The 22,585-nt window shown below is 51.0% G+C and overlaps 2 protein-coding genes across 3 annotated transcripts; both read left to right on the top strand.

The window, feature by feature from the left end:
- The first annotated feature begins 3,432 nt into the window (after positions 1-3,432).
- LOC309382255 (ribonuclease P protein subunit p20-like) lies at positions 3,433-4,313 on the top strand. 2 transcript variants are annotated; one of them, XM_081933844.1, is made up of 2 exons: positions 3,433-3,523; positions 3,797-4,313. In XM_081933844.1, the coding sequence occupies exon 2, from the start codon at positions 3,803-3,805 to the stop codon at positions 4,187-4,189; it is 387 nt and encodes a 128-aa protein (XP_081789970.1). In that variant the 5' UTR covers positions 3,433-3,523; positions 3,797-3,802; the 3' UTR covers positions 4,190-4,313. The 2 variants fall into 2 exon arrangements, with proteins under 2 accessions (XP_081789970.1, XP_081789971.1); XM_081933845.1 differs by having other exon boundaries at positions 3,502-3,625.
- A 16,730-nt stretch (positions 4,314-21,043) lies between these two features.
- LOC309381825 (erythropoietin-like) lies at positions 21,044-22,275 on the top strand (the record flags this gene model as incomplete). The annotated part of the gene is made up of 4 exons (XM_081933109.1): positions 21,044-21,058; positions 21,355-21,444; positions 21,543-21,710; positions 22,144-22,275. 4 exons carry the CDS (start codon positions 21,044-21,046, stop codon positions 22,273-22,275), a joined length of 405 nt encoding a protein of 134 aa, XP_081789235.1.
- Positions 22,276-22,585: the final 310 nt, after the last annotated feature.

Genomic DNA, 22,585 nt, shown 5'->3' on the forward strand with positions numbered 1-22,585 from the left:
TCTTTTAAAAAAAAGTTTTGTTTGGGAAGGCCTGACAAAATAAAGAAATAAATGTGGAAGTTTTTTTTTTAAAAAAAAGAAGAAGAAATGAGCTTTCTTTCTTCAGGGTGGGATTGTAGAAGCGGTTTGGCCCATGCCCTGTCTCCCTTCTTGCACCCGAGTGCCAAACTCTGCTCACCAAGGGGGCCAGTGCACCCCACTTGCCTGCATCTCTTTGGGGTGCAGGTGGATTTAATTTGGGGGCCAATAGCGCCATCGTGGGGCATCTTGAGTTCATCATCCAGCAGTGTCTTTCTCGGTGTTCAGGCTTGATTGCGGTCCGCAAAGAGCTTCCCCGCCCTCCTTTGCCCACCCAACCTACTTGTAAGAGAAGCCCCCAGCAGAGATCCCCAAATATAACACAAGGAAGGACAACCCAGAACGAGCGTCCTGCGAATTTCAACTTAAAGATGGTGGACTTCAACTCCCAGAATTCCCCACCCAGCTATTTTTTTTTTTCATCACTTTGCTGAAGTCAAGTTATATTTATATTACATGGACCGGATTCCCACCATCTCTTAAGAAAGTTACCCTATCCGAAAAAAAGGAAGAAGTATAAAATAGATTGCCTAACCACATTTGTTCTTGTCTGATAAATGCTGAATCCTGGTGGGGCCTAGCCGGCTGGGGAATTCTGGGAGTTGAAGTCCACACGTCTTAAAATTGCCAAGGTTGAGAAACACTGCTCCAGAATGAGGATCTCTGTGGAAGGGAGGGAGGAACGACAACCAGGACCACTGTTCGAAATGTCAGTCCTCCCCCCCCCACTGATGTTATTCCCTAGTTGGGTCATGAAACGTCTGCAAGAAAACAGCCAAGCTCAGAGAGCACCAAGGACTCCACAGTCTTTGCCTTCCTCCTCCTCCTCCTCCTCCTCCTCCTCCTCCTGTGCTTTGCATCCCCAGACAGGATGGAGGACGGGCCCCAGCTGGACCACCCTCTCAAGGGCTCCCCGATCCTCGTGTCCTCCCCAGAGGGACAAAAGTCCACAAGAGCCCACCCCATTGTGTTGTGGGTCCTTGTTTTGTTGCGTGAGTCCCGGGGAAGAGAAACCGGGCAAGTTCCTTCCCCTCAGTTCCGCTCTGGAGAACCCAACGGAGCCAAAAGACCCTCCTCCCAAGGGCCGGACGGAGAACGAGGGCACGGGAGGAGTTGCCTCCAGAGCATGTGAAGAAGACACTGGACGGTCGTTTCTCTCAAACGGTGTATAGCCCTTGATGGGAAACCTCTGGCACGCAGAGCCCTTTCTCAGCCGTCGTCACTGTGCATGCGCAGGCCCCTCCCGCCAGCCAGAGGATTTTCGGGACTCTGCCATGCATGCGAGAGATGCACATGTGGGGAGGGGGGGCTGCCGGTCTTGTGCACATGTGGGGGAGCATGGGGGGATGGCCCTCCCCCCGCGCCCCGTTTTTGGTCCCAGGAGCCTTGAGGGAGGCCTGCTATGCCCAAAACGGGGCACCAGGGGTGGCAAATGCATGTGTGGAGAGAAGGGGGAGCATGGGGGAGTGGTACACGCAGATGTGGGGGGCGGGGGATGTCACACACCCATGCACAGGGGCTGGGGGCGCGGAGGGGGGTGTCACGCATGCATTGCATTGTGGGTGTGAGTGTGCGCTTTCGGGGTTAGCCATAGGGTCTCCTGCTTGTGCAGGGGGTTGGACTAGAAGACCTCCAAGGTCCCTTCCAGCTCTGTTGTCCAGTTATTTGTGGGTCCATCCATTTGCAAGTGTGGCAGGCGGGGGTCCGGTCACTTTCTCAGGGGCGACCCATTTCTCGCCCGATTGTCAGGGCAAAACCCTGAACTTAACTTTATTCAATTTCTAGCCCTTCAATTTGAAGCCCTTTCGCAGGGGCTGTGCTGCTCTCTGTGGTCGCCATTGAAGGACAGAAACACGAGGACAAACGGTGGACAAACCAGAGTTCCTGCCGGCCGGGGGATTCTGGGAGATGAAGTCCACAAGCGGCCATGTTTGAAAACGTGGATCTAAAAAAATTCAGACGAGAATCGAAATGCGAGTGGGGACCCCGTTCAAAAGCCCAGAGCCCTCGACTCAGGGACCCATGCCAGGAGGGTTGGGACTACAGCACCCATCATTCCAGCTCAGGTATCTGTGTGGGCACTGCACTCCCTCGGGCCATTTCTTTGGCCATCCCACCTCGCAGGGTTGCTGTGAAGAGGAAAGAGGAGAAATCTGCCTCCCATTCAAACCCTTGGAAAGCATTTGGCACACAATGTGAAGAGGAAGGAGGGGAGTATCTCTCACCTTACAGCCACAATTGAGGGTCAGATTTCCATTGATAAGTGAGACAGTGGGAGCTCTGTTCCATTTTATGACGTTTCTTGCCACAGTCGTTAACTAGGTCTGGCTTCCCCGTTGACTTTGCTTGTCAGAAGGTTGTAAAAAGGGATCACGTGATCCCCCCCCCCCGGGACACTGCAACTGTCATAAGTACATGCCAGTTGCCCAGTGCATGGATTCAGATCATGTGAACACAGGGATAATAGTACTGCAGTGGTCATAAGAGTGAAAAACGGTCAGAAACGGTCATTGTAAGTCACTTTGTTCAGTGCTGTTTGTTCAGTCACTAAATGAAAGGTTGTAAGTCAAGGACTGCATCTATTATAAAATGAAATGAAATGAAATGAAATATAAAATGAAATAAAAAATGAAATAAAAAATGAAATGAAATGAAATAAAAAATGAAAAAAATGAAATGAAATGTAAAATAAAAAATGAAATGAAATAAAATAAATGAAATGAAATAAAATAAAATAAAATAATGAAATGAAGTGAAATAATGAAATAAAATAAAACAAATGAAATGAAAAAATGAAATAAAAAATAAAATAAATGAAACGAAATGAAATCAAAAATAAAATGAAAAATGAAATGAAATAAAATAAAATAAAATAAATGAAATGAAATGATGAAATAAAATAAAATAAAATGAAATAATGAAATGAAGTGAAATAATGAAATAAAATAAAACAAATGAAATGAAATGAAACAATGAAATGAAATAAAATTAAATATAAAATAAAATAACAAATGAAATGAAATGAAATGAAATGAAATAAATGAAATGAAATAATGAAATGAAATAATGAAATAAAATAAAATAAAATAATAAAATGGAATAATGAAATAATGAAATGAAATGAAATAATGAAATAAAATGAAATAAAATAAAATAAAATAAAATAAAATGAAATAATGAAATAATGAAATAATGAAATAATGAAATAATGAAATGAAATGAAAATAAATTGCTTCAGGAAGGGAGAAAGTTGCAGCTTCTAAAGCTTTTTACAGAAATTAAACCTTTCCAGCAAGATGGAGAAAAATCGCGTTTCCCTCGCCAGAGGGCGCCCCGGAGCCCTCCGCGCACGCGCACTCGCCTTCCACCCGGACTTCCGGCTCAGCACCGACCGGCGGACCACGTGCGCGTCTCCCTCCGGCGGCGGCGATCGCGGGGACCGGAGGTCGGTGGGAGCCTTCCTGCCCCACCCGCAGGAGGGACCCTCGGGGGCGGCAGGCGGGGGAAGGGGGGCTTTGCTTTGCAGCCTGGATGGGTGGCTCAACAGGTGGGCGCCCCAGACCGCCTCCTGCAAGCGCACGGGGGCCGGGGCGGTGGGCTTCTGCAGCGGGGGGGGGGTGAGCAGGGGGGCGCCCCCAGCCCACTTCGTGCAGGAGGTGGGGAGGGGAGGGGGGTCCCGAGCCAGGCGACCTTCCCTTCATCGGCGTCTCTCCCGCAGGGCCGCATGGCTGAGCCGGGGCCCCCGAGTGAGCCGGAGCACGCCCTGCGCCGCCGCCCGCCCCGCCGCCTGCCCCGCCGCCGCAGCGACATCTACGTGAACATGAAGACGGACTTCCGAGCGCAGCTGAGCCGCTGCCAGAAGCTGCTGGCGCCCGGCGGGGCCTGTGCCGAGCTCTGCATCCACGGGCTGGGCCTGGCCATCAACCGCGCCATCAACATCGCCCTGCAGCTGGAGGCCACGGGAGGCGGTGCCCTCCGCCTGGCCGCCAACACCTCCACCGTCCAGCTGGCCGACGCCGCCGAGCCCGAGGGCGACCGGGAGGAGCCGCTGGCCCGCGCCCGGCACAACTCCGCCATCCACATCCGCGTCCTGCGCGCAGCCCCCGAGTAGCCAGCGGAGGAGGAGGAGGAGGGCCTGGGGGCTCCTTGGAGGGGCCCCCAGAAGACTTGAGGGGAGGGGGCTCTCATCTTTGTGTCCCCCCCCCAACCCTGGAATAAAAGCCCTATGTACCCATGGAGGGGAGTCTTTGTAGGGCAGGGTTGAAATGAGGGGGGGTCCCAAGTGCCGAGTTTGGTGGTTTTCTTGTAGGCGCTTTCATGACCCAACTAGGGGGTGTCATGGGGGGGGGAGGTGATGGTCACCCTGATGGTGATCCCTAGATGGGTCGTGAAAACGCCTGCCAGGAAAACCACCCAGCTCAGGGAGCAGGAAGGAGCCCAAGGTGGTGGTTGGCATCCTCCTCTTCCTCCTTTCTGAAAATCTCCTTCCTTTCCAACACTGGTGAGGTTACCTCGATGGGTCATGAAATGTCCCCAAGAAAACAAGCTCAGGATCCCACAGCCCTCCACAATCCCCCCTCCCTCATAGCACTGATGATGGGTCTGCAAGAAAAACCACCCAACTCAGAGACCACCCAGGATCCTACCGTTCAACCGGAGTGTGTTTTAGATGGAGCCCCACTTCCAGATTCCATGCGTGGCGTTCAGGGGATTGGGGGTGTGGGGTCAACAATGGGGGGTAAGTCCGAGGGGGGCCTAAAATAATTCTGGGATGGAAGAGGGGTCCCTGCCCGTCCTTCCCTGAGGTTGCATGCCCCAGGAGGTGCCTGGGCAGGGGGGGCCTTGGTAGCTGCCCCCAAGCGGTGGGGTACCTGGACTGCTGCATTCCTCCCAGCCCAACTAAGGGGTGGCCTCAATCAGCAGCCCCAGAGCCGCTGGGGGGGGGGGGGGAGCCCTTGGCAGCCTGAGGGCCCAGCAGGTCGTTGGGGAGACGCACCCACCCAATTGACATTGTGGCTTCGAAATTACTCTCCGGAGGAACGCCTGCTTGGGTAGGGGTCCTTGCACCTTCAAGACCCCTGGCCTTTATTGGGGGAGGCAGTTAAAGGGAAAGGAGGGGTTGTGTCCCCTATAGAGAAGTTGGCTCCCCCTTTTCTCAACAGGAAAAGGGTCATCAGTCAGTCACCCTGGGGGAGGAGGTCTCTCCGTTCGGTGAGAATTTAAGTCAGAGGGCTCCAATCTTGGCCACTTTTAACACTTGTTGACTTCAACTCCCAAAATCCCTCAGCAAGCAAACTTGGCTGCATTAAGACTTTAACTCCCAGAATTCCTCACTCAGCAAATGTGGCCACTTCAAAACCTGTGGACCTCAACTCCCAGACTCCCCCAGCCAGCAAGGCTTCACCAGAATTCAGCATGGATGGGGCAAGAACCTACATGCCTTGACTAATTTATCACATTGTTTGGTAGGGTAACTTTATCATAGATAGTGGGAATGCGGTGAACCTATCTTGATTTCAGTAAAGTGTGGGGGGGGGGAAGCTAGCTGGGGAATTCTGGGTGTTGAAGTCCACAAGTCTTCCAAAGTGGCCACGTTTGGTGGCTGAGGAATTCTGGGACTTGAAGTTCTCCAAGTCTTACAAGTCTAAATTCTAAATTGACCAAGGACTGATGGGGATTGGAGTCTGCCTTGTGTGCTTGAAGGTGCCTGGCTGTGGAGAGAGCCACTGGAGGGAATTCCCGCATTCTTCCTGGGGTGGGGGGGGGGGCGGGAGGGGTTGACCTCTGCTGTTGTGCAAGAGCGTTGTGTCATCCAGGTTGCGTGTGAGAAGACAGCCTTATCTCAGCTGGCCGGAAATAGCGTTTTTTCCACTGCCCGGCCTGAGGTGCCACTGCCGATAAGAGGCTGGTAGGGAGCCAGAAGCTGCCCTGGCATCTTGAGCCCTCCGGGAATTGCGCTGATGGGCAGAGGAGGGCTTTCCTTCCTGCGTGAGGGGCGCTTCCCCCCCCACCTCTGTCCAGGTGGGCACCCAGAGTGATCCACCACATCTGAAGGCTCCCAGATTTTGAAGCTTCTTCAGTCCTTTGCAAACAGAGGGATCGATTCAAGACCACGTGAAGTGTTAATGCCACTTTATAAGGCCTTGGTACGGCCACCCGTGGAATCCTGCAGCCACGTTTGGTCGCCATGGTGTAAAAAAGACGTGGAGACCCTGGAAAGACGGCAGAGAAGAGCAAGCAGGATGATTTAGGGGGCTGGAGGATAAAAATATATGAAGAATGGATGTAGGAGTGGGATATGTCTCATTTAATGGAAAGAAGGAGTAGAGGCCACATGACAGCAGGCTTCCAATATTTGAGGGTCTGCTCCAAAGAAGAGGGGGGTCAACCTGTTCTCCAAAGACCCCCGAGGGCAGGACAAGAAGCAACGGGTGGAAAGTAATCAGGGAGAGAAGCAACCTGGAAATAAGGGGGCATTTCCTGACAGCAAGAACAATTAGCCTGTGGAACTGCTTGCCACCAGAAGATAAGATAGGATAACTTTTATTGTCATTGTTTACTGTGTCCACACTGGCACATATTAAAAATGAAATTCTGTTGCCTGCTCTCAAAGGAAATACATATTTACACAGGCACATTAATAACACACAGACAGACCCACCAAACTGGAGATTTTTAAGAAGAGACTGGACAGCCACTGGTCTGGAATGGCATAGGGTCTCCTGCCTGAATGGGGTTGGACTAGAGGACCTCCGAGAGCCCTTCCAACTCTTGATTCTGCCATTCAAACTTTAGCCTTCAGTTCTTCCATTCTAGCCAACCCTGCAGGATTGTTGTGAGATAAACTGGAAGGGAAGGTGGCAATGAAACGGCCCCGCCTGGGTCCCTCTGCCTTCCAGCTGCTTCCCGTGATGCCACGACTTGCTTAGAGACCGTCGCTTCTCCCTGCCCTGAGAAACAGCCCTTCGCCCTTTGCCATTCAAGAGCCCAGTTCCTCAAAATGCGAGTTTATGGGTAGTCCTCAACTAACGGCCACAACGGAGTCCAAAATTCCCATTGCTAAGCAAGACAGTGAAGTGAGTCGTGCTCCATTTTATGACCATTTTTTTTGGTACAGTTGTAAAGGGAATCCCTGAAGTTGCTAAGTGAATCACGAAGTCACTAAACAAATCTGGTTCCCCCATGGACTTTGCTTGTCAGAAGGTCATGACCCCGGGATGCTGCAACCGTCATATATAGGAGTCGGTTGCCAAGCTCTGAATTTTGAGCACGGGAAAGCTGCAAAGGTCGTAACTGTGAAAAATGGTCATAAGTCACCTTTATCGGTGTCGTTTGGTCACTAAATGAATGGTGGTGAGGGGAGGACTACCTTTGTACACCTGTATCTCTTCAGCCAATGAGTAATCTCTGCCCTGCCTATGGAATCAGAGTCAGGATAGAGCTGGAAGGTACCTCAGAGGTCATCTAGTCCAGCCCCCTGCTCAAGCAGATCCTATAGCATTTCAGGCAAGTGACTGTCCAGTCTCACTTTTTTTCCCCAAAATAGTTTTTATTAAACATCTTTACCTTTAAAAACAGAAAGAAAAACACAACAGCCACAAAAGAAAGGCAAAACAAGACAAGCGTAACAATATAAAAGCAGTTATTCAGCCTTCTGTATCGCCTTTCATCTTACAATACAATACAATAGTAGAGTTGGAAGGGACCTTGGAGGTCTTCTAGTCCAACCCCCTGCCTAGGCAGGAAACCCTATACCGTTTCAGACAAATAGCTATCCAACATCTTCTTAAAGACTTCCAGTGTTGGGGCATTCACAACTTCTGGAGGCAAGCTGTTCCACTGATTAATTGTTCTCACTGTCAGGAAATTCCTCCTCAGTTCTAAATTGCTTCTCTCCTTGATTAGTTTCCACCCATTGCTTCTTGTTCTACCCTCAGGTGCTTTGGAGAATAGTTTGACTCCCTCTTCTTTGTGGCAACCTCTGAGATATTGGAATAATGCTATCATGTCTCCCCTAGTCCTTCTTTCTCTTAAGCTAAACATACCCAGTTCCTGCAACCGTTCTTCATATGTTTTAGTCTCCAGTCCCCTAATCATCTTTGTTGCTCTTCTCTGCACTCTTTCTAGAGTCTCCACATCTTTTTTACATCGTGGCGACCAGAACTGAATGCAGTATTCCAAGTGTGGCCTTACCAAGGCATTATAAAGTGGTATTAACACTTCACGTGATCTTGATTCTATCCCTCTGTTGATGCAGCCTAGAACTGTGTTGGCTTTTTTGGCAGCTGCTGCACACGGCTGGCTCCTATTTAAACGGTTGTCCACTAGGACTCCAAGATCCCTTTCACAGTTACTACTACTGAGTATGGTATCACCTATACTGTACCTGTGCATTCCGTTTTTGTTGCCTAAATGTAGAACCTTACTCTTTTCACCATTGAATTTCATTTTATTAGATAGTGCCCAATGTTCAAGTTTGTCAAGATCCTTCTGTATCTTAAGCCTATCTTCTGGAGTGTTGGCTATTCCTGCCAGCTTGGTATCATCTGCAAATTTGATGAGTTCCCCATTTATTCCCTCATCCAAATCATTGATGAAGATGTTGAAGAGTACTGGGCCTAAAACAGAGCCTTGGGGTACTCCACTGCATACTTCCCTCCATGTAGATGCAGTTCCATTGAGAACTACACGTTGAGTGCGGTTGGTCAGCCAGTTACCAATCCATCTGGTGGTGATGCTGTCTAACCCACATTCTTTAGCCTTTGTAGTTCTCCATTCTATCGATTGCCTTCCTATCGGTCTTAACTTTTCTAATAATGTAATAACAGTCGTATTAACACTTGTAATAACATTGATTGTTCATATCACCATTATATTTACATTGCAGTCAATACTTACAGTTTGATAGTAATCAGTAACTATGGTTAATTTTTATTCAATACTAGTTTAGAAAAAAAACCGCCAAGAAAGACTCCTATTTCCTGTTTTGGCTTCTGTTTTCTAGCCACTGATAAATTCTATTCCATATTTTATAGAAATGCAAGGCTTCTCTTTCTTTTAATTCCATGGTCAAATGTCCAGTCTCTTCTTCAAAGCCTCCAGTGATGGTCAAGGACTGCCTGTTGTCTACCTGCACCTCTTAAGCCAACATCAATGGCCCCAAATGCCCCTCTGGGCCACCCCTGGCAAGGCTTGGCTGCTGTGCCATGGGGCTGCCTGGGGCCCCCCTATGTCCAGGCTTCGGCCCTTCCTTTCCTTAATCCCTTTGAATGGACTCTCCCTGGGGCTGTTTTTTTCAACCTTGGACATTTGAAAATGGGTGGACTTCAACTCCCAGAATCCCCCAGCCAGCCAGGGTCCGACCCCACCCCCCAAAAGCTTCAGATATTTCAAATATTTCAGAACTGCACAAGGCTTGGCTGGTCTCACCTTGGCCCTGTCTTCCCCCAATTCACCAGGTACATAAACAGAGCAAACACCACTCTCTTCTAGCACTGATCGTGTTGCTTAGTTGGGTCGCGAAATGTCTGCAAGAAAACAACCAAGTTTGCAAACTCCCCAACAAAGGTTCTGTCTGGTTTGATGAGAAGAAGGACCAGGGGAGACATGATAGCAGTCTTCCAATATCTCAGGGGTTGCCATAAAGAAGAGGGAGTCAAGCAATGGGTGGAAACTAATCAAGGAGAGAAGCAACTTAGAACTTGCTTAGAGTAGAAATTTCTTGACAATTAGAACAATTAATCAATGGAACAGAAGTTGCCTCCAGAAGTTGTGAATGCTCCAACACTGGAAGTCTTTAAGAAGAAGTTGGATAGCCATTTGTCTGAAACGGTATAGGGTTTCCTGCCTAGGCAGGGGGTTGGACTAGAAGACCTCCAAGGCCCCTTCCAACTCCATGGTTCTATTCTAAGTTCAGAGAGCATTCAGGATTCCACACTCCTCCTCCTCCTCCTCCCTGCAAACCCCATTGCCTTCTATATCTGATGATGTTACCTAGTTCAGCAATAAAACGTCTGCAGGACAAACAAAGAATAACAAAGGAGTCCTTTAGCAAGTGTGAACTGAGAGGTACGTTGCAACAAACAGCACAGAGGAGTGAGTAGAGGCTTGCTTTGAGGATTGGGAAGACGTGGATTAAACTTTCCCTTTGCCACGAAGCTCGCTGGGCTGTCTTTGGGACTAGTTACCCTGACATATTACACAGCACTATTGTGGGAATAAAATTAAGAAGTCAAATTCTGGAGGGAAAACAGCAGTTCAGTTTATTAAGCGAGGCGGTTACTAAGTGAAATTGCAACTGCCCTTATTACTTCTGCTTTCCTTTGCTCTGCAAAGATTGTAAATGTGAAGATTAGCTGCCAGATGCTTTTTCACAGCTGCCCTAAGTGTGAAGGCCAGTCATGACACAGGAATGACTACCAATGGCACGTTTCTCTCTCTTTTTTTAAAACTTTTCGTTTTGTTCATGCAAACATCACATCTTTGCAACACATGGCACTTCTTTTACATGCCCGTTGTGATTCTTTTATCTGTCAATATATATATTTGTTTTCGTAGATTTTCACGGGTGTAGGTATGCTGGTCTTGTTGTATTCGGGTCTTTTCCCGTGTAAGATTGAAATTGTCTTTGCAACGTTTCAGCGAGTTCTCACTCGCCATCTTCAGGCTGGGTTTTGGGCTTAAAGCGTGATCGGAGCTGCCGTCTTTCTGTAAATCTTGATGGGGTTGTGTGGAGTGCTGGCTTTGTTTCAGTAAGTGGAGTGATTGGTTGTGTGGTTGTATCATGATTGGTAGACTCCTTGGTTTTCTAGCTGGATTTTGTCTTTGGGGTTTCTTAAGATGTTGGCTATTTTTTGGTCAGTGTTGAAGGCTCTCTTGATATTGTGTTTGTGTGTGTGTGTGTGTATATATATATATATATGTATGTATGTATGTATGTATGTATGTATGTATATATATATATATATATATATATATATATATATATATATATATATATATATATATATATATATATATATATATATATAAATAAATAAATGCTGGCCTTGTTGTATTTGGGTCTTTTCCCATGCAAGATTGAGATTGACACCCACCACCCAGGCTGTTATAACACGAAACAACAATAGGCACACAGCCAGCACCAATCAGCACCAATCTACCAATCATGATGCAGTCACACATCCAATCAATCCACTTACTGAAACAAAGCTAGCACTCCACACACACACACACACACACACACACACACCAAGATTTATAGAAAGACAGCAGCTCCAATCACGCTTTAAGCCCAAAACCCAGCCTGAAGCTGGCGAGTGGAACCTCACTGAAATGTTGCCAAGACAATCTCAATCTTACATGGGGAAAGACCCGAATACAACAAGGCCAACATAGATAGATAGATGATAGATAGATAGATAGATAGATAGATAGATAGATAGATAGATAGATAGATAGATAGATGATAGATGATAGATGATAGATAGATAGATAGATGATAGATAGATAGATAGATAGATAGATAGATAGATAGATAGATAGAGATAGATAGATAGATAGATAGATAGATAGATGATAGATAGATAGATGATAGATAGATGATAGATAGATAGATAGATGATAGATAGATAGATAGATAGATAGATAGATAGATAGATGATAGATAGATGATAGATAGATAGATAGATGATAGATAGATAGATAGATAGATAGAGATAGATAGATAGATAGATAGATAGATAGATAGATAGATAGATAGAGATAGATAGATAGATAGATAGATAGATAGATAGATAGATAGATAGATAGAGTTAGAGTTAGAGTTATATAAGACTTATATGTAGAGATGCAAATGGTGTATTTATCAATTGAGTTTGGGGCAAATGCAGGAAGCTGTTATAACACAATGAAGAGCCCACTTTTTGGGGGTGCTGGTGTGCGCGAAATAGACATTGCCAGATGTAACACACACACACACACACACACACACACACACACACACACACACTTTCTTGCCTGCTTGGAGTGGGGGACTGGCATTCTCCATCCTTCTCACCCCCATCCCCAACCCCCATCCTGGCATAAAGGTGCTCCTGGTTAGAATACCCTTCGGGCACTATAAGCTGGGTTGGGGCACTGTTGGTGGATTCAGGTGCCCAGAGATCTCTGTCTTTCTGCCTTCCATGCTGGGGTTTGCGCGCAGAGGGCGGAAGGAATCCCCCGGGGGCATTTCTTTCTCTCTCTCTTTTTTAATGAAAAGTTTTTATTTTTAGTCTCCTAGGTATATTTACACATTCACATGGTTCTTCTTCTATTTTAACACTTTTAAACATTCGTTGTTCCATATTAAAAAAAAATGAAGATACATAATCGAGATTGCTTTGCTTACCATCCCATTACACCTCTTTTATTTTACTTCTACCCTCCTTCTCCTTCCTTTTCTCCCTCCCTCCCTTCTCTCCTTCCTTCCTTCCTTCCTTCCTTCCTTCCTTCCTTCCTTCCTTCCTTCCTTCCTCCTCTCCTTTATTCCCACGGGCATTTCTTGAGGTGGGGATGCCTACGGGGTCTTCCCTGCCCCAGGAGAACTGGGGGTGGGTGGGAGCTGAAGGGTCCTGGGTGGGTAGAGGGTCTCGCGCGGGCACCTGCGAGGTAGCGCCGCGCAGGCCAGGTAGCCGCACCGGCAGTGGCGGCTCCCGGGGGACCGCGCGCTCCGTCCAGCCGGGCCAGGGTCAGAGGTCCGGCCGGGGCTGGTTGATCTGTCACTCCCGCTGGCGCCAGGCGAGCCGGCCTGTTTGGAGACGCGGCCAGGATCGATGCGGGCCGGCCGCCGGGTCGGCGGATCAAGGCTTGCGCTAGTGCGAGCCGGCACGTATGAGCGCCCGGCGGCCGCCCAGCCTTGGCACCGGACCAGCGGCGCAAGACTGGAGAAGGAGGGGGGCGCACAGAAGGGAAGGGATTCCTCCTCCCCCCGAAAGAGCCCAAGGAGGGGGGGTGGCACCCCTGGGTGCTAGGGATAATGGGATGAGTTGTAGGAGCGGGCAGTGCCCGGGCAGCCGCCAGCAAGGGGAGTAGAGGGGGCAGAGCCTCTATCCTGGGTAGGTGGGTGGGTGGGCTTTCTGGGGAGGGGGACTTTCCAGGAGGGGTTTGAGCGCTGGACAAGCAGCAGGTTGTATTTAAGGGGAGATGCTGCTTGGCCCTCTTCTCCAAGAAAAAAAAAACCCAGGAGAAAAGGGCTCATGAGGACTAGCGACTTGGCCCAGATGCCTGGCTGCTGAATTCAGCTCCTGCTCAGCCCAGCAGGAAGGGTCAAACTGACGGGGGGGGGGGGGACGACCCCTGAATGCCCATCTGTGAAATAATGGGCATAACTGTGGAAGGAAGGGAGAGGCCTTTGGGGGTGCCATGCCGGATGGGGGGGGTCAGCCAGCTGAGATGAGATGGGGCTCAGGGAGAGTTGGGGGGGGCTGGGACCTGGCAGCCTCCTGCCCTGTGGCCTCGGGGCACGTATGCACCAGCCAGGCTGCCTTTGGAGGCAGCGTCAGCATCCGAAGTGTCTGGCTTGGGGAAACTCCTCTGTGTGCGTTTGTGTGTCTGTGTGTGTCTGTGTGTGCTGTTTCCACACTTGCAGCCATCTGGTTTTTCCATCTTTGGGGGCGGAAGTGCCCGAACAATGGAGAGGCTGGCCTGGTGTGACCAGACTGCCTGGCGGTGTGTGTTTATGGCTCATCTTGCACGTGGAGGTGTGTGTCCAAGCGAGTGCACACTCAAATGGATTGCTCCACCTGCACAACTGGTGCCACTATTTTGTGCTTCTCCTCCGGCCGCTCTTTCCGGTTCTCTCTGGCCGGTGCAAAAATGGCAAGTTTTCTTTTTTCGGCAAAATTAATTTGGTTTTGACTTTTAGTTGTGAATTCTTCCAACGATGCAGAGAAAGGGAAGAGACCGATCCCTTCCTGGGGGGACCCACTGGATCTTTCCCTGGAGATTCCACAGACCCAGAAGGGAGCTGGAGGCCCATCCAAAAGGTTGTGCGTTTCCGTGTGTAGGGACTTGTTGCCGTCAGAGTCCTCCCAGTTGTGCATCTCATTGGTCACTGTCAGGATGGGTAAACTTGGCAACTTTGAGATGGGTGCACTTCAGCTCCCAGAATTCCCCAGCCAGAGGAATATCCACACCTCTTCAAGTTGCCAACTTTGAAAACAAACCTGGTTTGAATGGGCCTTTTGTTTCTTGCACAAACAACAGGATGAGAAAAATCAATTTTTTCTTAATACAATAATACAATACAATACAATAGCAGAGTTGGAAGGGACCTTGGAGGTCTTCTAGTCCAACCCCCTGCCTAGGCAGGAAACCCTATACCGTTTCAGACAAATGGTTTATCCAACATCTTCTTAAAGACTTCCAGTGTTGGGGCATTCACAACTTCTGGAGGCAACTTCTGTTCCACTGATTCATTGTTCTCACTGTCAGGAAGTTTCTCCTCAATTCTAAGTTGCTTCTCTCCTTGATTAGTTTCCACCCATTGCTTCTTGTTCTACCCTCAGGTGCCTTGGAGAATAGCTTGACTCCCTCTTCTTTGTGGCAGCCCCTGAGCTATTGGAAGACTGCTATCATGTCTCCCCTAGTCCTTCTTTCTCTTAAGCTAGACATACCTAGTTCCTGCAACCGTTCTTCATATGTTTTAGCCTCCAGTCCCCTAATCCTCTTTCTTGCTCTTCTCTGCACTCTTTCTAGAGTCTCCGCATCCTTTTTACATTGTGGTGACCAAAACCGAATGCAAATATCCCAAGTGTGGCCTTACCAAGGCATTATAAAGTGGTATTAACCCTTCACGTGATCTTGATTCTCTCCCTCTGTTGATGCAGCCTAGAACTGTGTTGGCTTTTTTGGCAGCTGCTGCCCACGGCTGGCTCCTATTTAAATGGTTGTCCACTAGGACTCCAAGATCCCTTTCACAGTTACTACTGTTGAGGAAGGTACCACCTATACTGTACCTGTGCATTTCATTTTTGTTGCCTAAATGTAGAACCTTACTCTTTTCACCATTGAATTCATTTTATTAGATAGTGCCCAATGTTCAAGTTTGTCAAGATCCTTCTGTATTTAAGCCTATCTTCTGGAGTGTTGGCTATTCCTGCCAGCTTGGTGTCATCTGCAAATTTGATGAGTTCCCCATTTATTCCCTCATCCAAATCATTGATGAAGATGTTGAAGAGTCCTGGGCCCAAAACAGAGCCTTGGGGGACTCCACTGCATACCTCCCTCCATGTAGATGCAGTTCCATTGAGGACTACACGTTGAGTGCGGTTGGTCAGCCAGTTACGAATCCATCTGGTGGTGATGCTGTCCAACCCACATTCTTCTACTTTATCTAGTAGTAGGTTATGGTCTACCTTATCAAAAGCCTTACTGAAGTCCAAGTAAACTATATCAACGGCATTCCTCTGGTCCACTAATTTTGTCCCTTTGTCAAAGAATGCAATAAGATTAGTCTGGCACGATCTGTTTTTGACAAACCCATGTTGGCTTTTGGCTTCTTCTTCTTCATGTGAGATTTAGGATGCTTAAGAACCGGAGAGGATCTGTCTGTGGAATTGATTCTCTCTCCGTTTGGTGGTTTGCTTATAGACATTTCATTAGCTGATAAAGTAACATCATTGATCCCAGTTAGTTGGGGGTTTGCAAGCCACATCCTCCCTTCCACTGATCAGGTTCCCTAGTTGGGTCGTGAAACGTCTACAAGAAAACCACTGAGCTCAGAGAGCACAAAATATGAATTTAAATATGAGCCAGCCGTGTGCAGCAGCTGCCAAAAAAGCCAACACAATTCTAGGCTGCATCAACAGAGGGAGAGAATCAAGATCACATGAAGTAATACCACTTTATAAGGCCTTGGTAAGGCCACACTTGGAATACTGCATTCGGTTTTGGTCGCCATGATGTAAAAAGATGTGGAGACTCTAGAAAGAGTGCAGAGAAGAGCAACAAAGATGATTAGGGGACTGGAGACTAAAACATATGAAGAACGGTTGCAGGAACTGGGTATGTTTAGCTTAAGAGAAAGAAGGACTAGGGGAGACATGATAGCAGTGTTCCAATATCTCAGGGGTTGCCACAAAGAAGAGGGAGTCAAACTATTCCCCAAAGCACCTGAGGGCAGAACAAGAAGCAATGGATGGAAACTAATCCAGGAGAGAAGAAACTTAGAACTTAGGAGGAATTTCCTGACAGTTAGAACAATTAAATCAGTGGAACAGAAGTTGCCTCCAGAAGTTGTGAATGCCCGAACACTGGAAGTCTTTAAGAAGATGTTGGATAGCCATTTGTCTGGAACGGTATAGGGTTTCCTGCCTAGGCAGGGGGTTGGACTAGAAGACCTCCAAGGTCCCTTCCAACTCTACTATTGTATTGTATTGTATTGTAAAGGACCCCACAGTCCTCGTCCTCATCCTCGTCCTCCTCCTCCTCCTCCTCCTCCTCCTCCCACATTCATGAAAGCCGGCTGGGTGACTTTGAACTGATCACCCGGAGACGGTGAGTTTTAGTCCCACCTTAGCCACGGAAGCCGTGTGGCTCATTTTTGAGCCAGTCCCTTTCTCTCTCAGCCGAACCCACCTCACAAGGTTGTTGTTGTGGAGAAAATAGGAGGAAAAAAGGTGTTTGAATAAAGTTGCCACCTTGAGTTGTTTGTAACAATAATAAAAGTTGGGATACAAACAAACAAATGGGGGCTGAGCAGAATCTGGACCCCAGAGGGGTTGGGGGGAGGGGGGAACCTGCTCTCCATGTCATGTGTACCTCTGCCCCTTTTTAAAGGTTTCCCACTTGTGCACCAACACAAAGAATCTTAGCTCCTCCTGACTCCCAAAGTGGTATCACTTTAAGTGCAATTGCACAAGTGAAGATCGTTTTGAGGGAGACCCTGGAGGACATTTGGGGGATTTGTTTGGGGTTGTGACCCCGGGGAGACGGCGACCGTCATAAATAGTGTCTGAGCGTCCAAATTTTGATCGTGTGACCAAGGCGAATGCTACGACCGTCCTAAGTGTGAAAAACGTTTGTGTCTCTTTTTTTCAGCCGTTGCTCCTAAAACGAGTGGTTGTCAGCCAGGGACTCTCTGCAGTTTCGTTTACGGTGGACTGATCCTGGTCTCTCACTTAACCCAGGTGCTTGACTTTTCACAACTCTGCCACAGCCACACTCGTACCCCGCAGTGAGATATTTGGCACTCAAAAGACCCCAAGACACCCCCCCTCCCCCTAGAACCGTGATGGGAACCTGCGGCACCTGTGACCCAGGTGGCACCCAAGGCATTGCCCTGTCAGCTCCAGCACGCACGCCTGCGCTGGCCAGCTGATTTCCGGCCATCATTTTCAGCTGTTTTTTGCTGGTCCCACTGGGCCCACCGGAAGTCTGAAAATGGGCCATTTCCGGCCTCCAGGGGGGGTGGGGGAAGTGGGGGAGTCCGCTTTTGCCCTCCCCAGGCTCCAAGAAAGCCGTGCGCACATGCGCGGTGCAGCAGGGTGGGGTGGGGTCACATTCACATGCGCAGGGGGGGCATGAAATTATGCGGGGAGGGTGTGATAGTGTGCACGTCTGTGCTTTTGGCACCCGAGGCAAAAAACGTTTGCCATCCACTGCCCTAGAATCCCAGCAAGCGTGCAAATTCCAGGCGGGGTTTTCTGGGGGCTACTGCAGAGGAAACGCCCCGGGGCCCCCCACATCAGAGCTGCCGAGACAACCAACCGCCGGCCTCTCTGAGGTCAGCCCCCCCCCCCAGCTTGGTCCCCAGGCCCCAAAGAACAAGCCCCCTTTTTCTGAGGAAGCCCTGCCTGCTCAGCCATCCACATGAGTGTACATCAATGGCCTTTACCAGAAATGGAGTGGACAGGAGAGGACAGCAAGTGCCGGACGTTTTAACTGGGCCAAAACTTGACCTCTCTTGCCAACTTCTACTCCCCTCCACCACCCTGTGGCAACTCCAGGCCAAAAGCAGGACGAAATTGTGAAGGACAGTAACTCAAAGTAGAATTAAGGTAACTTAATTCTGGCAGGGTCTCCCCCCTCCCTTCCCTGAATTGAGTTGCTGGAATGGGCAACGCTTAAGGCCAGGGCAGGATGGAGAAGGGGGCACGTTCAGACATTCCTGGCACGACCCAGGTTTGGGAAACCGGCTTTGGGCCACATCTCTCCTTCTCATGGGGGGAGGGGGGGAATGACTCTCCTGGGGGAGGGAAGACAGCCCCACCACTGTTACAGGGGCTCTGTCCCTCAAGGGCACGCCCCCTGCCCCCCACCCCACCTGGGCATATTCCCACCACGGGGGCGTTTCCAGCAAGAAGGGGCTTTCAGCAGGAGGGCAAAAGGTCAAGGGTGCTTGAGGGCCAGGGGTTGTGTGATCAGAGGTGGGGGAGTTAGGGAGGGGAGTCCCAGGCCGCAGGAGGCCCCCTCTGGCAGCTGCACCACCCAGAGCCCCTGGCCAGAAGGTGCCTTCTCCTCCTCTTCCTCCTCGAAGTGTCCGTGGGGAGGAAACGGGCCATCCTCGGCTGCTTTCTGGCACCGGTCAGTGGCCGGCTGCCAAGCCGTTGACCTTCTCCCCTTCCAGGCCTTAACCTGTGGCTGGCGGGGGGCCAGAGGGAGACGTGCTGCGTCTTGCATGGCCCTTCACGGAGCCCTGGTGCGACCGGCGGAGAAAGCCCCCTTGACTTCCGCCTGTCCGGCCGAGGGACACTGCCCATCTCCCCCCCTGGGCCGGTCCAGTGACATTCTTCCCTTCAGAGAAGGAAGGGTGCCTGGTGTGCTGCTGGGTGGGGGGGGGGGGGAGAGAAGGCATTTGGGACGCAGAGCAAAGAGAGCAGCGGATGAAACATTAACCGCGCTGCCTCGTGCGCCTGGTGTCGCAGCTCAGGAACTGCTGGCTGGGGTCTGCAGGAGGTGAGCCAGGGGGTCTCCTGCAAACTCGGGTGGGGAGGTTTGCACCGGGCAAGACTCCAGACGGGGCGGCGGTCTCTTCCATCGCTTCTCAGCCCCAGGAGAGGAAGAGGAAGGGGCAGCTGAGACAGCCAGGGGGCTGCCGGGACCCCAAAGGAACGCCGGAGCAGGGAGCAAAGTTCTGGAGAGGCTCGTCCGGTCAAGCAGAGTCCCGGCTGGCTGGGAGAGGAACCCTCTGGAACTCACCTGGCCGTCTGGATTGTGGCCCCTGCCGCACTCCCCTGGCACATTGAGGAGCGAAGCGGAGGTGAGGAAGGGGACCGACCCGTGCCCACGTTGCCAGAGAGCCCCCGTCTTAGCCAGCCGTCCCCGCCGGCCGTCGATGGAGAGCCGTGGAGCAAGAGGGGTCCGGTAGTCACTGGGACCATGAAGTGTTGGCTATGGGGATCTCTGGTAAGTGGTGTTGCTTCAGAGCTTGGCAAGAGGGAGGGCAGCCCCGCCGTGCCAGCCGTGGTGATTGATGGCGCTGGGCACCAGCCAAAAAGGTTGGCTGTCGGGGAAACCGCGCGGACGCCCTTCCCATCCATCAAAGTCCACGGTCTTTGGGGGGGGAGGGTGGCCAACATCCCCTGCATGGAGGGGGCCTGGGATGGGAACACAGTGTTTCAATGATGGGGTGGGCAGAGTTAACCCCTTGGGTACACCTGGCCAAGCATCAGCGAGGAAGACCGAAGATCGGGCATTTAAATCAGGAGTGCGTTTGTGTGTGTGTGTCTGTGAGGCTGCGGAGTTGGGGGACCACCAGCAGGGCCGGAGGGGCCCCTATTCCTACCCCTCTTTGTGGTCATCAGCTTAGGGAAGTGAAAACTGTCCCTGCCAAGGAGCTTCGGGGATAATCTCCCCCTTTGCAAGCAGAAGGAAGGGGGCACAACCCCCCTGTTGAAGTGGGTCTGAATTCAGGGGGATTCGCCCATGTCCAAGAGGATGGCGAGTGGGTGGGTTTGCCGCAGTGGTTCTCCTGGCAGGTAGGAAAGCGAGGCTCGTCTGCATGCCCTCTGGGAGCCCCGCAGCTCAGACGCTGCCCGGGTGGCCCCAAGCTGAGGATGTGGGAAAAATCTTGCGCATATTCCCAAGTTTGACCGCTGTGGACTTTGGCCCCCCTGGAGAGAAACCAAGTGAGTTAAGCGTTGAAGGAATGGCCTGATAAGGAATCTGTCAACACTGCAGGCCGAGAGGTGAGGGATGAAGGGGGCGCGTGGGGCAGGGGAGGTGAGAAAAAGAGGAGTAGGAGCAGCGGCTGCAAGGCGAGGAAATGGGGGGAGGAAAGGCCCCGTTTGGCAGCTGGGGCCAGGAAGGTCAGGGATCCAGCTGGCCAGTCCTGGGGTTGAGGGTGACCCCCAGCTCGATTCTTAAGTCCGGCATGGTGGTGGAGAGATGGCCAAGGGAGAAGGCCAGGCGGGGTCTTTAGCATGGGGGGCAGAGACAGAGGGGTCCCGGGACGCCAAAAGATGAAGGAGAGCAGCCAGGGAGCCCCCTGCCCCCCTGAAATTGGTTGCCCACCTGGCAACGTCTGCTAGGAGACCCCCAAGGTCCCTTCCTGTCCTGCTGTTCTTTCATTCGGTTTTTATATTCTTTCATTCTTACCGTTTGTTCTTCTGTTGTTCTGTTCTGTTATACTGTTGCTCTTTGGTTATTCTGTGGTTCTGTTATTTTGCTATTCTTTTGTTCTGTTATTCTGGAACTTTGAGCAATCCTTTGCCTTGGACTCTCGTTTGATTTGGGGTGCTATTTGGAACCCCAACACTGTTATTCTCTTACTCTCTTATTCTCTTATTCTCTTCTTCCGTCGTTCTTCGGCTACCCCTGGCCTCTTCTTGACCGCGGCCTTCCCGTCTTCCTCCCCGCTCCCCCTGCAGGGCTGATTCTACTCCTCTTAGTGTGGGCATCCTTGGACCCGGCCTTCCCGGCCCCTGCCCAGCCCGTCTGTGACCAGAGCGTCATGAACAAGTTCATCCGAGACGCAGGCAAGATGGAGAAGGACATTGTAAGTCCAGAGCCTGTTGCTCCTTGCCCGCCCCCACTCGGAGTAGCCCAACCCTCCCGTTGCTCAGAGGAGCAAAGTCGACCCAACACTTAAACCCCGGGAGTGACTCAGGGAAGGGCAGACCCTGGCAGGGGCAGTCTTGTACCCGTCTCAGCTGGCTGCTGCCGGACGTTGCAGGAGATGCCATGAGCCTCCAAACTTTCCAGAAGTTGCAAGCAATCAAACCATAGAATCCTGGGGCTGGGTGGGTCCTCGGAGGTCATCTAGTCCAACCCCCTGGTCCCATCTCCCCACAGGTGGATCTTTGCGAAGACGCCTGCAACTTACCCGAACAGGTGACGGTGTCGGACACGCGGGTGAATTTTCCTGACTGGCGAGCAATGGACGTAAGTTGAATCTGAGCTGTGCGGGAGCCCCATGGCGAGGAAACGGCCCGGCGGCTGACCGCCTTCTCTTTCCTTCCCCCCTCCTCTTTCTGCCCCAGAGGTCCAGGCAGGCCTGGGAGGTGTGGAGTGGCCAGGTGCTTCTGTCCAGTGCCGTCGGCCAAGTCAAAAGCCAGCAGCCCCGGATGCAGCCGTTCCTTCGTCAGCTGGAGGTGATGGAGAGCGGGTTGAGGAGCATCCGTGAGATTCTGCGTAGGCACAATGCCCAGGTGAGGACATGCTGGGCTGGGAGGGCCCTTTGCACGGGCTCAGAGGCAACGCCTTGTCCAGGGGCATCAGGGACAGGGGGGCTGGTTCGGCAGGAAACGCATCCCCAGGACTTTGCTTCCCTATTTCTCAACCTCGGCCCCTTTAAGAGACGTGGACTTCAACTCCCAGCATGCCCCAGGAAAATCAATGGATTGACTTTGCAGGGCATCCTGGGAGTTGAAGTACCTGCTGCGAATCTGGATTCACTTAACAACGGTGCTATGTCACATAACAAGAGCGGCGATTCCTTTGGCAAGAAAAACGGGGCAAAGATCATTGAAAAATTGGTCTCGCTTAGCGACGGGAATGGAAGGCACCGTTGTGGTCGTAAGTCAAGGACTGCAGCCCCAAACGCCCTTCCTTGTCTCACCTTGCTCCCTTCCTCTCTGACAGGCAGGCCCCGCGGTGGAGCCCCTCCCTCGGACGTTGAGTGTGCCAACGGTGCCCAAACTCTTCAGCGTTTACTCTAGTTTCCTGCGGGGGAAGGTCAACCTCTTCCTGGCCAGCGTGTGCCAGGGCAGGTGACCAGGGCAGTGGCAGGTGACCACTCGGCGTTCCTCCCCTACCACGGGGAGGGGGAAGACCCCTCGGACGACCGCTTGCTTCCTTGGCTGCTTGAAAGACACACCGTCTCACACGTGGCAACTCGGGCCGTGCCGACGGCGACTCCGGATCGGACCGCCAAGAAGCCCCCCACCCCGAAAGTCACTTCTGCACGCTTCCAGGTGTCTCCTGAGTCCGGGGGAGCGAAGGGGACGAGGCAGCCCCCCACCCAACCCCTGTTTGAGAGTCGCTGCTTCTGCGGACGATGCGCAGCTCCGCGAGGTCAAAGGAA

The sequence above is a fragment of the Natrix helvetica genome (assembly GCF_964273705.1).
Source record: "Natrix helvetica genome assembly, chromosome: Z".
In the NCBI taxonomy this organism is placed as follows: Eukaryota; Metazoa; Chordata; class Lepidosauria; order Squamata; family Natricidae; genus Natrix; species Natrix helvetica.

Bases quoted from the DNA above. Each gene is read 5' to 3' on its own strand.
- LOC309382255 (XM_081933844.1), top strand. From the start codon at position 3,803: ATGGCTGAGCCGGGGCCCCCGAGTGAGCCGGAGCACGCCCTGCGCCGC.